The following is a 14,913-nucleotide window of genomic DNA, read 5'->3' on the forward strand; positions in this document are numbered from 1 at the left end:
ACACCTGATTACGTTTGCTTCACGTGAGTTTAAGGGGACGCTTCGAAAGAGAGAAAGAGACTATATACTCATTTCCGGGCTCGTAGTACATTGTTAGTGCGTCATATGTGTTTGGATGAGTATAATAGCCACTTCACTTTCACACCTGCCTCTATACGCGTGTATATGACGTGGCTATTACTTCGCTTGATTTTAAATCAATTATAGAGGAATTTTTTGTATTTGAATTGCATAAGTCGCGTATGACTGCTTGTTGGACATTTTTTCACGATGTGCACAATGTGCGACTGAGCTACTTTGTCGACAAGTGAGAAATGACGGTCTGACGCTTCTACAAACTTTCAGAAGTTAATGAGCACGATACTTATGTAGTGAGTTTCGCGCGCGTATGTTTATTTGCAATTAGCTGTCCGCGCAACTTGGAAATCATTCGTCGGAACGCACCAACTTCTACGAAGTTGTTTAGTCGCCGGTTCCGTATAAGATAAGTTCGAGAGTTTCGCGTACGTTCGCGTCTTCGGTAAACGTTGAGCAAACGAAACCAAACGTGGATATTCGTTTTTTCATGACATTGTGCCTGAAAGACCGACCGCGTAGCACCTTGTCAGGCGCCGACATTGAAAAATTGACGGTCTCGCAAGTATTTCCAACGAAACAATGTACGGGCGGTGCGAAGGTTCCACGAGGTATGAAAAAAAAAGAAAACAGAACGAATAGGGCGTGAAGCGGGCGCGTACATATGCGATTGCGCTGTCAAACATATCCGGCTGCAGCAGGAGAGAGAGAGAGAGAGAGAGAGAGAGAGAGAGAGAGAGAGAGAGAGAGAGAGAGTACGGCTGCCTGGGACTCGGGCAGTTTAATAAGTTTTGCCGCTTGGACGGTCGAGAGCGTGGGAGGGGCGGCTTTTGTTAAATCGATGCCCGCTCCGGCGCGCGGCAGCAGCAGCAGCAGCAGCAGCAGCAGCAGCAGCTCCCCGGCGAGCCAGCGAATCGCAGTTGGCGCTCGCGACCTCGCCCCCGCGGGCAGCGCCGCTGTCGCTCCGGCGCGCACACGCGCGATCGTAACGCGAGAAGCGCCCCGTATCCTTGGACTTTCGCGAGCCGGCTGACGGGAATCGCGCACCCTCGCTCCTCCCTTGGCGATCGCTCGGCTACCCGGCGAGTCGCGCTGTCTGCGCCAATCGATCCCACGACTCGCGCGCTCTCGAAATAATGCGCGACGATAAACAGACGCGCCGACCCGTCGTCGTGCGCGCGATCCTCTCGCGCTCGGACGATTCGCCGCCGGCTCGCGCGTGCGGCGATTACGCTTTTGCCCAAAATATTTATCCCCGCCGCGCGCACGCGACTCATCGAAGGATATCGCCGGATCGGGACTCGAGCGGTGCTCCGGCGGAAAGAAGCGCGCCAAAGTCGGCTGACGCGCTCTGTCGCGCGAGCGCCGCGAGCGACGCGACTTCGTTGAGAGCTCGTCCCGCGTACGAAACTCGCGGCCCGGAGGCGGCGCTCACCGAAATGACGCGCGATAAATCAATGGCTCCTCGCGACATTTGTTTTCGTTGGCTCGCGTGCTCCGCTGGATGATGGCTGCGCGCGCCATCGCGCGAAACTGGAACGTCTCTCATGGCAACGCGGCTATCATTTAAATGTGAATTTTACGAGCTCCTCGCCGGAATATCAACTTATTTCTACGATGTGTACGCGCATGGGCCAATCGATTTCCGTCGCGATTCTCTCTCTCTCTCTCTCTCTCTCTCGCGCGAATTATGGCCGAGCACGGCGCCGCTCTCCTTCGCTTCTTGTCAAATTCGCGGCGTGGAGCTGTAAAACGATCGTGTGTTACTACGAGTGCTCGTAATCTGATATCTTTCTTTTCGTTAATTTCCACCAAAGGATTCGTTCGCTCGTAAAACTTTGCTATTTCCGCGGCTATCGGGATCCATTAGCTCCGTTTCAAAACTTTTTACGGCGAAATCTTGCCATTCTTTTATTCTCCCCCCCCCCCCTCCCCACCCACTCCATTTCCAGCCACTTCCTCTCGTGCACAGCTACTGTTTCAACCGCTGTTCTTTTCTTCTCTGCCTTCTTATTTAAAACTAGGTTCTATTGTCATTCAATTACTCGGCGTAAGAGGAATAGTTCACGCGCGCGAGTGACATTGCATTTCGCTCACCAAGTTGCGTCGCTCTTTATTTTCTTCGAAGCGATCCGCCGTATCGCGGAATTTGTACGGTTCGCAAGAGAAAGTTTGATCGGCGAAAAAGTTGAAACGAACTTTTTCTTGCCCGCGGAGCATAAAAAGGCTGTCATCGTGCTCCGCTTTTTCGCTTCTGCTTCATTGACCGATAAAGAGCACGACGACTACCGAAAACATCGTGCGAAAAGGAAAGTCGAAGGCCATTATTCGCTACGCGGAATGAGACGTCTCGCTGACACGACGAACGAGAGTTGATTTGTCGGGTGGCCCGATGAACCTGCCAAATCGTACGCGGGAACCGCAGCGTTCACCAGTGAGCCAACAAAGCCCGTCCCGTGAGCGACGCGTGAATCAGCCACGCCGGGGCAGTCAAGCTATAAATAAACAGGTCGCCGATCGGTTAAGGGGCGCATTGGTTCAATATTTACATATTCAACAAACGCGCGCGTGTACGAGGGCCAGGGGGGACGAAGTCAACCTGCTGCTGCTGCTGCGGTTTCGCTCGTACGCGTACCCCACTTGCGTGCGCGCTACCCGAAAGCAGAGCGATGCGTCGCGCCGATTATGTCCACCATGGTACATGTAATAATTAGCCAAGACTAATATCAATACCGCTTACACGCTTGTTGCGTCGGGCGCGCCGCACGCGAATAAAGGACAAGCGGATCAGTTCGCTGAAATCGCGCTTGGCGCCCCTATCGACGAATACCGAATAATAATAGTTTTTTTTTTTTTTTTTTGTTTGTTTTTCTATTTCTTTTTCTCTCGCCATGAAAATGCTCGGAATCGCAGTGAGAAGTCGAGCTAATCCTCGACGACGCACCTCGACGTCGGCCGGAAAAGCAAGCAGAACGAAATAAGAGCGCGAACGATCGAAAACACAGAAGTGAGATCGTTGCGCCATTACGCGAAATACAAAGTGAGCGGGAGGGAAAGCCAATGCCGAAGGAAAAAGCAAACAAATCAAGGTGGAATATCGACAAGATAAAGCACGATCATCAGACAATTTGCACAGCGGAAAAGCAAGTGAGAGAGAGAGAGAGAGAGCGCGCGAAGCGAGTGGTGGAGGAATATCGCGGCAGTAGTGGGAGTACAAAGCTCACAAGGGTTGGCCGGACCTCCCTCGTCTGGTTCGCTCCCCCACCAGGATATTAGACTCGTCCCGCTCTCGCTCGTTCGGCTGCCGACAAGCTCGATCGGGATCGGTCAGCGATCATCGCGCACATTTGTGCTCGCGCGCGACGTACGGTGACGCGCGATGAGAAGCGCGCGCGACCGCGAGTTTCGCTGCGCTACGTAGCCTCGACTCCTTTCTCCCGTCTGCCGACTCCTCGAGTGCGCGCGTGCGATCGCAGTCATGGATTTCGCCTGGTCCATGATACAACATCAGGCCGACCAGATCGCCGGCGAGCGCGCTGATTTCGAGGACGAGAACATCGGCCATCCCGGGGCGAGGAGACTCCTTCCGAATGCAGGTACGGCAGGGAGCCTCGGCTCTCTTTTGGGATTTGGATACCGACGCGCGTACGTGCAGCGATCCAACGGCCACATATTCAATGAGATCGCGTCGAATGAACGTTTGGTTCGCGCGTACGCCGATAAAAATATAAACAGTCTCTTCGCTCTGCAAATATTTTTACGTAAACTTGCTTGAGAAACGTGCTACTGTTTGCCTAACAAGAGAATGTTCCGCTGCTCAGGCTTGCATAAGATAATACAATTAGTCATAATGAATAAACACATTTCTCTAATGTATATAAACGACAATGATTTCCGTATGAAGTTGATACTTTCTGACGAGTAGCTTTAAAAAAAATTCCAACGAACGCGCGGAAATAAGGTTCTCATAGCGCGCACAGGCAAGGGTAGCTGCGGTAGCAAAGGGAAACGACCATTTGTCGGACCAACACCTGACGGCGCCGCTCACCCCTGTGCAGCCAATTATGATAATCGCGCTTAATCGAACGGGTCGTGCTTCTCTCGTTTTCGGACACAGCTGGTCCCCCCCAAGCGAGAGTCAATTATAAACGCTCCCGAACGTCACGGCGCTTCCGGCCCGAAGAAATGCCACCATTTTTCTCTCTCAACGAGGCGCGGAACGCACACAAGTTCGACAAAAGTGGTGATTGGGGGGGGGGGGGGGGGGGGGAGTCGCTGGTAGTAATATCGAGGAGATTCGAAGCGAAAGCAGCAGCAGCAGCGACTTGGGTAGTTTGGTCGATAAGACGCTCTGTGGCAACGCCCCCCATTGGCGCGAGCGGGGCAAACAGCACCCTCCCGCGACCCGCGGCCAACCCCCTCGCGTCGACATGGCGAGTCCAACGTATATATTTCGGCCCTGATTTTTCTGTCGCAAGCTTCGTGCTTTATGCCTGCTTCTCACGTTCAACTTTCTCAGCAAAGACGCGTTCTGACAATTTGTATAGCTGGTCTTCGGAAAATATGGATGTACGCTTGCTGCTGCTTGTTTAGGCATCGATGCAGTCGTGTGTCGGGAACACACCACGACCGAGTTTCCGATCTTTCATTTCTTTTTTTTTTCCTTCTGAGCTCTCGGCCGTCGACGCTGACTCGATTGAAGAATTTTGCGCTCTATACGCGGCGGAAAAAAAGAAGGATTTTAAATGCTACAGTTTGTGAATACAGCCTACTTGGAATAGTTTACGTTCACGCCTACAGTCAATGGCTCTTCAAAGAAAAAAACACAGCAATATTCTTACACTGATTTGTAACTCGTATACTGAATTAAGTGAATTAAATCCTGCGAATTTCTCTTTTGGCTTCGATTGTGCCGTAAATCAAGAAGATATACTGCAAGAGCCGAAGCCGACAAAATTTATTATCTACGAAGCATATATTTCGTAAAATCTTCCGAGCGCGATTTTTACTGCTACTTTTTTGTGGAATGATGAGTTCCAATTTGTTCAAGACTAATCACATTTTTAACACGCAGATTGGACTCTTATTCTTGGCGAAATTTCCAAACTCGATACTGCTTGACGAAGTGCCCGACTCGCGTAAATCTCATCCGAGCCGAAGAATCTGAATTTAAAATTACAGTATATGAGGTCGATTAATGAAAACAGAGTTTGCGAGGGAATGCCACGCGGCAGAAAAAAATAACTAAAATTCCAATGGAACAGGTTAAACGACAAATTTGATCTTTCAATTGATAGGTAAATAAATTTATACTGGATAATGACTTACTTTGCATTCGAATAGTTATGCAGTACGCAAAATTGATAAATGTTTCTCAAGCTAAAATTTCATTAAGAATTACATTTGAATGGACAGAACGCTTGATTTGACTGGCAGCGGGTTCAGTTAACGGCAGTAGGAGCGCTTTGTTATCAAAATAGATACCGGTACTTTCCAGAACTAAGCATACAGACTTTACTGCAGTTTCGAACGTTTGAAATACGATGAACATCTGGAAGTTTATCGGAGTGTATTGAGATGCATTGCGTCGTGCATATTGGTCGGGCGATAAATCATTTAGACGTGCAGCCAGTGTTTTGAGAAAACTCGATTGGACACTGTTTGATTCTAAGTTGTCCGATCGTTCAAGGGAAGAAGCTGCATTGATTTGCGTGGTGTAACGTAAAACGGATGATCGGTATCCGTCAACGAAGCTCTCCCTACTTCTGTGCCCGTTCTTGCCTTCTGACGTATTTTCGTCGCGATCGAGCGAGGTTAACCAGCGGAAAATGAAGATCGACCACCGAATCGTCGCCACGACCGCGCGCAGTCCGATCGGTCGAAGAACAAAGGTGAACATTAGCGAGCGTATCGAGGCAGGAGTATTGATAAAGGCGGAGACGGAACGACGCGTATGCAATAAAAAGCCCACGTAGCGCGGGGCGATTGTAAATAATAGCGGAACGGAAGAAGCGACTTATGACACTTGATTCGAGGCGGTTAAACGTTTAAGCGACGCGGGCGCGCACACTAAGATAGTCGGACGGCTGGTTATTTGTTACAACTCTGTATTATATTGCGAGTCGACGAGCAGAGGCTGAGTAGAAGGGAAAAGGGGACGAGGGGCCTAGCGCTAAATCTGCTCGCAGCCGCGGATCGACGACCACCGGCAGTCGGCCGTATTTACCTGTGCCCGGCCGCGAGCTACGATTCTTCACGCGAGCGCCGATCGTTTTTCATCTCCCCCGTCGTGTTCCTCTGGTTGCAGGAAGGGGCGATTTCGTCGCTGGAATAGACAACGAGGCGCTGGACTTTTCGCAACTGGAAGATTTCATCAACAGCGACAGCGAGCAGCCAGCCACGTAAGTCCCCTTTGCGACGCCGGCGGCCGAGAACTGGATCGAGGGCTCGACCGGCGCGGGTGGATCTCCGGGCGCAGCCAGCCAAAACGGGTCCCGGCCGAGCCATCGGGACTGCGAGCGCTGCGCAAACCAAACTCTGCTCCGCGCGTATGCACGCACACGTAGACGTGTAATCACATAATGACGCCGCTGCAGAGAAAGAGAGAGAGAGAGACTGGATGAAATTGACGAAATCACGGCCCATTGCATTAACACGCTCCTATCGCACGGCTGCTTGATTTCCAGGCGCTGACAACGAATTTCAATGCTGCGCGATTTTTTGCTCTCTTTCTCTCTCTCTCTCTCTCTCTCTCTCTCTCTCTCTTACATCCGAGTCTCGCGCTGCGTCAATAAGTCATCCACGACGATAGGCTAATTGATTAATTCGCTTGTCTCGTGATTAAACTATGTACGTGTATGCCAGACGTGACCTGAATTCGTGCAGGCCGAGCGCTGAAAAGCCTCATTCGATAGATTTCGACAAAATAACGCAGCCTCTCGCGTTGAGTCGCCACTCGATTCGCCGCCAGTGATTTGAACGACCGTCGGGCAGTTTCGGCTGGTCGCGATCTTGCAAAAAGTGCCGCGCTCACCTTCGGAAAGTGGGTGCGCGAGAGCGGAAAAGCGACGGGCGCGAAGGGAGCGGCCCGCGTCCCGAAAATAGACGCGGTACGGCCGTGCGCGCGACGATAATTCCGCAGCCTCGAGAGCGAATCTATTAGCGAGCGAGCGAGCGAGCGAGAGAGGGAGAGAGAGAGAGAGAAAAAGCGCGCGTGGGCAATAGGAGCGCGCGCGCCTGCCGATAGCGTTATCGTTGTTTTGCGCGGTGGCTCTCCCGTGCCTGCTGATCGGCGTGCCGTAACTCTCGCCTGCAGAAGCAAGAGAGCGAACTCGCTTCGTCGACGACACCTGTATCGACGTGGCGACGCTTTTTCTTCTTGCCTCGCGACAGGCCAAAGCTCTCTCTCTCTCTCTCTCTCTCTTGGTCTCGCGTGCGCGCAAACAACCAGCCGACGCAGTGTCAGTTTCGTGATAAAGCCGAACGACCGTGCGCTCGTAGGCCACGCGTGATTCGCGGGCATTTACCGTTGCGCTGCTATTTTCGTCCGCGCATTCTTTCGGCGCGGGGCAGCTCGCAGTTCGTAAATAACACTGCCAAGGCTCGTTACGATGGGACTATTGCGTTAGCCTCGCTGCAGCTTCCGTTTCGCTGAACTCGAATGGAAACGCAGCGAGAGCGCGCGAGCGACAATATTTGGGACGCGTCGCGACTCCAAAGCAAAAGCGCAGAGCGCTCGCCGCAGCGACGAGAAAGCATCGCTCGAGTGCACTCGCCCGCGTGATTGCAGCTACTTCGCGGACACTTTGTCGCACAACGAGAACAGCCCTCCAGCGGGTCATGGCGCGCAGCAGCAGCAGCAGCAGCAGCAGCAGCAAGCACAGCAGCAGCTTCCGGCGAGGTTGCCCTCGCCGATCGCGCAAATTCATCCCACGGCCACGGCCACCTGCGGTGCTCCAGTCGGCGCCAGCTACAAGGACCCACAGTCTTACATGCTTCCGTGAGTCGATCCCCTCGTTTCGCTTTGTTCGCGTACTTGCTTTCCGTTTGTTTTGGCGCGGGCCTCGCTCGATCATTCGCAACGCGATGACTTTGCGGATCTCGCTCTCTCGCTATTTGCACCACGAGCACGTAGATACGTAGCACATTTAACGTTGACCGCTGCTTTGAAACGAAGTAACCCGGCATACTTCGAGAAATGACGTTTGGTAGTTGATTTTGTAGCGGCAGATCTCGATTCCCTAGCCAATGAATCCCAAGATCGTTTGCGTTTGAGGACGAAAACCAAAGATTGTTTCCCTTTGTTTGTAGCTTTTGTTATATCCGCGAGGCACAGGTACAGTCCGACATCTCGGACGTCATCCAACTACCCACCTCCGAGTGAGTGTACTTACAATTAAACAGAACATCTTATCTTTCTTTCTTGTCACCTGCGTACTGTCGCTTCCCGACTAACTCGCTAATATCTTGGCATTTCCACTCCCAGCTATTCTTTGATCGCACCACCCGACTATTGTTCTTTATGCAACATCTCTAACTGTCACTTCCATTAACAGTCGCTCTTGGTCTGCTTTCCAAAGAAGGGACTGACCCGTAAGCTTTCGTTCGCGTCTTGCCAATGAACGCGTGCTCTTTGCAGACATGGCCTGCCCGACAGTCCGCCGGACAGCGGCAGCGAGCCGCCGTATTCTCCACCCGGGCATCACGACGCTCGCCACGTTCACTCCCCGCGTAAGTTGGCTCTGCCGAGCCCGCTATGCCGCGTCGACGCTCGCCTGGCGCGGCTCACGTCCAGTGTGACTGCAGATCAGAAAGGCAGCAACCTGGCGGTGGCGGCGGCGGCGGCAGACGTGTTGCTGCAGCAGCAACAGCATCATCATCAGCAGCAGCAGCAGCAGCAGCAGCAGCAGCAGCAAGCCAACGCGGTGAGCTACGCTCCGACGGCTACGCTGCTCCCGCCGTCTCATCGGGGCTTGAACGGCGCGCAAGACTCGTTGCTACTGTCGCACCCGGTGTTGACGCCTCTGCTCACGGCCTCGGCGACGTTGCAGCAGCAGCAGCAGCCGTCGCAAGCGCAAGCGCCGTTACTCTCACTGTCCCACGATCAGCAGCAACAGCAGCCGCAACAGCAGCAGCAGCAGCAGCAACAGAGCGCCAACGGCATCACGACGTTGTACACATCCCTGCAGCCCGCTCCGAAGAAGCGAAAGCACAGTCAGGATGGCCTTGTACACGTCAAGCAGGTATATAACGTATGAATCCTTTTCTTCATTACTACTTGTGCGTCTGGCTGAGTGTGGGTGCGTGTGTTTACTGCATGCCATCGCCCGTAACCTCTCGAGTGTTTACCGCGCATAAGCTGTGCGTTGCTTGGATAAATGTCGATGGAGTGCGCGCGACACTTGGGCGTCGACGCGTCGTTGAGCTTTCGCCGGTCGGTCGTATTCGCAGGAGCCGGAGCTGGGAACGGTGGAGCACAGCTGCAGCAGCAGCAGCAGCACGGGCCTGGACAACGAGGACGCCAACGCCGACAACAACTACTCGGACGCCAGTTACCAGTGCATCCGCTTCCATCCGTTCCAGCAGACCTCGTGGCACGCGCTCTGCGACCACAACCTGAAGGAGCTGCCGGTGCCGCATTACCGAGTGGACGCCGACAAAGGCTTCAATTTCAGCAACTCCGACGACGCCTTCGTTTGCCAGAAGAAGAATCACTTTCAGGTAAGTTTCGCTGCGCAGTGCTTGCCGACGCATCTGACGGTCTGCTTTGCCGGGCGCTCGACTAGATCACTTGCCACGCGCAGCTGCAAGGCGAAGCCGTCTTCGTGAAAACCGGCGAGGGTCTGAAGAAGATCAGCAGCTTCCAGCTGCACTTTTACGGCGTGAAGGTGGAGTCGCCCGCGCAGACGATCCGAGTGGAGCAGAGTCAGAGCGACAGAAGCAAGAAGCCCTTTCACCCCGTCGTGTGAGTACTCGGCCGACTCGGCGACTTGGGTGCGCGAGCGCCTCCTTTCTCATCGTGGCGCGGCGCGCGGCAACGTTGCAGGATCGAAATGGGCGGCGAGCGCGTGACCAAAGTGACCGTCGGACGGCTGCACTTCAGCGAGACCACGAGCAACAATATGAGGAAGAAGGGCAAGCCGAACCCCGACCAGAGGTACTTTTACTTGGTGGTCGGGCTGCACGCGCACACGGCCGATCAAGCCAACTACCAGGTGGTCGCGCACGCCTCCGAGCGGATCATCGTGAGGGTGAGTGGCGGCGCCTCGGCGGCCGACGATCGGCTCCTCCGGGGCTAAGCGTCGCTCGTGCTTCGCAGGCGAGCAACCCCGGGCAGTTCGAGTCGGAGGGCAGCACGGCGGGCACCGAGAGCACTTGGCAGCGCGGGGCGGCGCCGGACAGCGTCTACCACGCCGGCCGCGTGGGCATCAACACCGACAGGCCGGACGAGGCGCTCGTGGTCCACGGCAACGTCAAGGTAGGTCGGCTCTGCCGGTGGACCGCCGCGTGGACAGCGCGATAAACGCGCGCGCGCGCCTGCTTCAGGTGACGGGCCACATCGTGCAGCCGAGCGACGCCAGAGCCAAGCAGAACGTGCACGAGCTCGACACGCGCGAGCAGCTGCGCAACGTGCAGCAGCTGAGAGTGGTGCGCTACCGATACGCCCCCGAGTTCGCGCAGCACTCCGGCCTGGGCGTCAGGACGCACGAGGACACGGGCGTCATCGCTCAGGAGGTGCAGCAGATCCTGCCCGAGGCCGTGCTGCCCGCCGGCGACATCGTTCTGCCCAACGGCCAGAGAATCGAGAACTTCTTGGTGGTCAACAAGGAGCGCATTTTCATGGAGAACATTGGCGCCGTCAAGGAGCTCTGCAAAGTAAGCCTCCTCGTCTTTCGTCGGTCATTCGTCGCGAGCTTCGCGCCCAAAGCTTACGATTCAACGGTGCGATTGGAGCACAGGTGACGGACAGTCTGGAGACGAGGATAGATCAACTGGAGAGGATCAACAAACGACTGGCTAAGTTAAAGAGAGGCGATAGTCTTAAGAGTTCGATTAGTTCGGTATCCAATGTGTCGACCAGCAAATACTCATCGATCAACGCCAAGTCTTCGTCGTCGTCGTCGTCGTCGTCGTCGTCGTCGTCGTCGTCGTCGTCATCGTCGTCGTCGTCGTCATCGTCGTCGCCGTCACCGCCGAGCAAATCCAAGGACAGGGACGACGAGCTTCTATGTAGCAATAAATTCATACAGATCATCATCGTCATACTGATTCTCATCATGGCATTCTGGTAACTATTGCCGCAACTCCCTCCTACACTTGAACATGGCTTCAACGACTGACAATTTACAGTCTCGTGGCGATGGCGACGCTTTACTTTTTGGAGTACCAGAAGCGTAGCAGCATGGAGTGGACGGCGATGGCAGGTAGCGGTATCCTCGCAATCGGTCCTTCCCACACAAACATGCTCCAGTCATCGTCGTCATCGTTATCGTCGTCGTTGTCGTCGTCTTCGTCATCGTCGTCGTTGTCGTCGTCGCCGTCGTTGCCGTCGTCGAGCTACGACCCCAAGACGAACCCACTGTTCCGCAGCACAGCATCGCCGTACACGAGGCACGGTACTCATCCGAGTACCATCACCGACCACAAGAATCTCAAGAATCTCATGTCCACGCAGTCGCCCAAGCAACATCTATATTCGCAGGAGATTACGTGGTATCCCATGAGTCATCACCCTGGCTCGCCGCCCAAAGTCGACAAGAAGTTAGTCGAAATTGCTTGCTTCGCTGGTGCGTTGCAGCCAGGACTGCCCGTCTAATGCCTGCTCTTTTTTATCGCGACAGTGAGTTTCCGAGCAATTGGCTGAGCAAAAATGGACCTGGCGCAGTACCCAGTAACGTCGACGAAAACGATCCGGGAACCTACGTAGACGCACCACCGACTACCAAGGGACCCGTTGCTTTGGGAAAACCAGCCGAATGCTCGACGCAGTTTGCCGAGCTTGAAAGCCCCTGCCAGGTGAGACTTCAGGAAACCAAAGCGTAGCGTCGACGCGCAAGTGCCGAACCCTAACTCCGAGTGACTCTCGACAGGTCTATTGCTGCACTGCCGAGATCCATCAATTAGAGAACCCGCAGAACGAGCCGCCCGCAGAAAAGAAAGCCATGTGTAAGTCGCCGCCGAACATTTCGGCAAATCTAAACGACGAACGCAGAGTGAAGGAAAGATTTTGCAATTCCAGCGGAGCACTTGGAGCAGCCGTTGAGCATACACGAAGAGAAGCGCAAACTGAGCAAGGGCCTTCAGAATGGCATCAGCCCTTCGGAGCCCAGCACTCAAACACTCGTCAAAGAAGTAAGTATGATGTTTGCGAACGGCAGTGAGCGGCACTCGCAGCAGCTCGACCGACGTGCAAACGAATGTCCTAGAGCAACTACAAGTACCTGCACAAGCGGAACCGGCGCAGCGCGGGTAGTGCTAGCGACTGGGGCGAAGTGGCGAGTAACGCCGCCGGCTCGTTGCCGCCAGAGCCCAAGCCACAGCTCTTCGTCTCCGCCAAGAGCTTCAACGCTTCGCTGGATCAGCGCTATTGCTCGGTGGCAGCCCCGAACGCGCCCAACAACTTCAGCTGCATCGTGCCTCTGTCCAAGTACATGCCCGACACGCAGTTGGCGCTGCGCTTCGTGTAAGTGTTCGCGGCGCACTTTCCCCGGGTAGATCCTCGTGTCCAAACTAATCCCGGTCGACGCGTCGACAGTGGGATGCCGTGGTACTGGCAAGTGGTTCAGCAGTGCACACCGCCGACGACAACCGGCCTCGACGAGGGGATCAACTGCGGCTGGGGCTTCGCTAACGGCAAAGGCTCGCCGCAGGCGCACTTCACCGAGAACCCCAATCAACCGGGCGACCAGTCTTTCCTCCTGGACGTTGCCAATTACATGCGAAAAACGCTGAGGTTCCGCGTGCCCATTGTGCAACCGCAAGAAGTGAGCATTACACGAAATCCAGCACAGCCAACATTGAAATGCGTGCATTTTTTTTTTCTTCTTTTCAGAATATTTGTAAGAACAGGCAAGCCGGCGAATACATCGAATTCGTGCTGCATTTCTATCGCGATTGCGAGGAATAAGAAAGAGATCGAGACAAAACGCTGCTGTGTACCCGCGAAACTCGATTGAACAAAGATCAACATAGGAGGCAGGTATCCGTATCGCTACACCATCAAGGTCAACAACTTTCATTACAGAGTTCGTCTCTCTCACCGGTACAAAGTGGAGGTTTGGCTTTTCCTTCGTTCGTCTTCTTTTTTTTTCGCTGCGTAACCAGTAATGCAATAATCATTGTCAATCAACTTGCCGCGCCGAACTCAAGGCAACTTTAACTACAGCGTCTCCTTTACAATCATTTGAAGATGTGCATGTTACGAAAAAAAAAGTCTTTGTTAAAAAGGCAACTGATTTCCGTAACGAACTACACGAGAGAAGATTTTTTTATGCGCACGACTTGATCATTGGTTAGTGCAATCTCTATCTGATATTACTATTAAGATTACGCCTTAAAAGAAAATTGATAGTAAAAAATAATATTGCAACTCTTAAAAATTATTCCAACGATTGTGTACGATAATTGTCTTTCGGCACTAAAACTCGAGTTTTAATACATCAATTTTTTAAGATGCAATATTAGATTATTGATGACGATAATGTTGTTATATATACAATGAGCGCATTGTTTATCTTGACTCTTTATTAATAATGAAATCTTCAACGTTCTTCTGTAGAGTTATCAGAATAATTATAGTTTTTAAAAAACTTACTCACATTTTTACGAACAAAATAAGAAAAGAAAGCTATGTGTACGTTTCGCAAAACAAAAGAACATTTTTATAATCGCTAAACATATCTCCATTAATCATACTTTTGTAGTGCCTTTTCGTAACTGTACGAACAATGAGGAAAAAGTATTATACAAAGTTTGAAGAAGTCTAATTTAGCTTTAAAAGACTCGCGTATTTTATGATTTTCAAAGAAAACTTTTAGTTAAGTCCTAGTGTTTAGTTTATTTGAGATTCAAAACCCCGTTGTTAATAATGAGTAAAGTTTAAGATCAAAATAATTATCAAGAATTTAGAAATTCCAAATAATTCTGATAACTCCTTAGATCAATAAAATTTACCTTTACTCGGATCTATAAAAATATATCTTAAAGTATACTTGTGTAGTTAAAAACTCATTCAAATCTATAACGTTCTTTTTGTACATAGTTCTCTATAATGTATTTATTGATGCACGATCTATTGACATAAATTTCATTCATGACATTGAAAATGACTTGAATTTTTATTTATAAGTATATCTTTAGTCAACAGATAGTTAGTAGAGTATATTGATAAAAAAGTATTTAGCGCGAGGTTTACAAATCTTATATTTTAAGTAATTGTAAATACATCGTTTTAAAGTATAATGTGAATTAAGTTTGGTCTACGTTTAGACGCTATGCCACTGATATTACATATCTATAATAAACCTAGAGCATTAATGAAATACGTTTTGTTCTTCATACTTGTTTATTTCATGTTTTCATTTTGGACTTTTTGTAAAAAGAATTTAAGCAATATACCTTATTGCAATTTATCGTTGTAGAATTAAGCTTGAAATCAGCGAAAAGTTGAACTGTTTGCACATTTTTATTGTCCGTTTATGTACGTTACACGCATTGAGATAATAAATGTAAGTAATTATATGACCATATTGACCATTGTCCATTGATTTTCCCAATAATTTCTTTCATATATCAAATTTACCTACTTATTACAAGAAAAATAATTGAATATGATATATT

The 14,913-nt window shown here is 51.5% G+C and overlaps 1 protein-coding gene across 5 annotated transcripts; it reads left to right on the forward strand.

The window, feature by feature from the left end:
* Positions 1-3,093: 3,093 nt before the first annotated feature.
* On the forward strand, positions 3,094-14,902 carry LOC131674578 (myelin regulatory factor-like). 5 transcript variants are annotated; one of them, XM_058953323.1, is made up of 21 exons: positions 3,094-3,671; positions 6,383-6,476; positions 7,865-8,074; positions 8,386-8,454; positions 8,714-8,805; positions 8,881-9,326; positions 9,526-9,795; positions 9,861-10,039; positions 10,121-10,325; positions 10,394-10,552; positions 10,621-10,950; positions 11,034-11,200; positions 11,273-11,362; positions 11,425-11,565; positions 11,632-11,835; positions 11,916-12,090; positions 12,165-12,240; positions 12,314-12,426; positions 12,501-12,757; positions 12,830-13,058; positions 13,127-14,902. In XM_058953323.1, exons 1-21 carry the CDS (start codon positions 3,554-3,556, stop codon positions 13,199-13,201), a joined length of 3,699 nt encoding a protein of 1,232 aa, XP_058809306.1. In that variant the 5' UTR covers positions 3,094-3,553; the 3' UTR covers positions 13,202-14,902. The 5 variants fall into 5 exon arrangements, with proteins under 5 accessions (XP_058809306.1, XP_058809305.1, XP_058809302.1 ...); XM_058953322.1 differs by having other exon boundaries at positions 3,097-3,671; positions 8,881-8,999; positions 9,126-9,326; ... (1 more) ...; positions 11,425-11,835; positions 13,127-14,896; XM_058953319.1 differs by having other exon boundaries at positions 3,098-3,671; positions 11,034-11,362; positions 11,425-11,835; positions 13,127-14,894.
* The last annotated feature ends 11 nt before the right edge of the window (positions 14,903-14,913 follow it).

This window comes from Phymastichus coffea, unplaced genomic scaffold, assembly GCF_024137745.1.
Source record: "Phymastichus coffea isolate CEN01 unplaced genomic scaffold, Cenicafe_Pcof_1.1 PCOF00258, whole genome shotgun sequence".
In the NCBI taxonomy this organism is placed as follows: domain Eukaryota; kingdom Metazoa; phylum Arthropoda; class Insecta; order Hymenoptera; family Eulophidae; genus Phymastichus; species Phymastichus coffea.

Coding starts and splice junctions, on each gene's coding strand:
- LOC131674578 (XM_058953319.1), top strand. CDS start 3,554: ATGGATTTCGCCTGGTCCATGATACAACATCAGGCCGACCAGATCGCC. Junction 10,326..10,393: donor CCGAGCGGATCATCGTGAGG/GTGAGTGGCGGC, acceptor CGTGCTTCGCAG/GCGAGCAACCCCGGGCAGTT. Junction 11,836..11,915: donor CCGCCCAAAGTCGACAAGAA/GTTAGTCGAAAT, acceptor TTATCGCGACAG/TGAGTTTCCGAGCAATTGGC.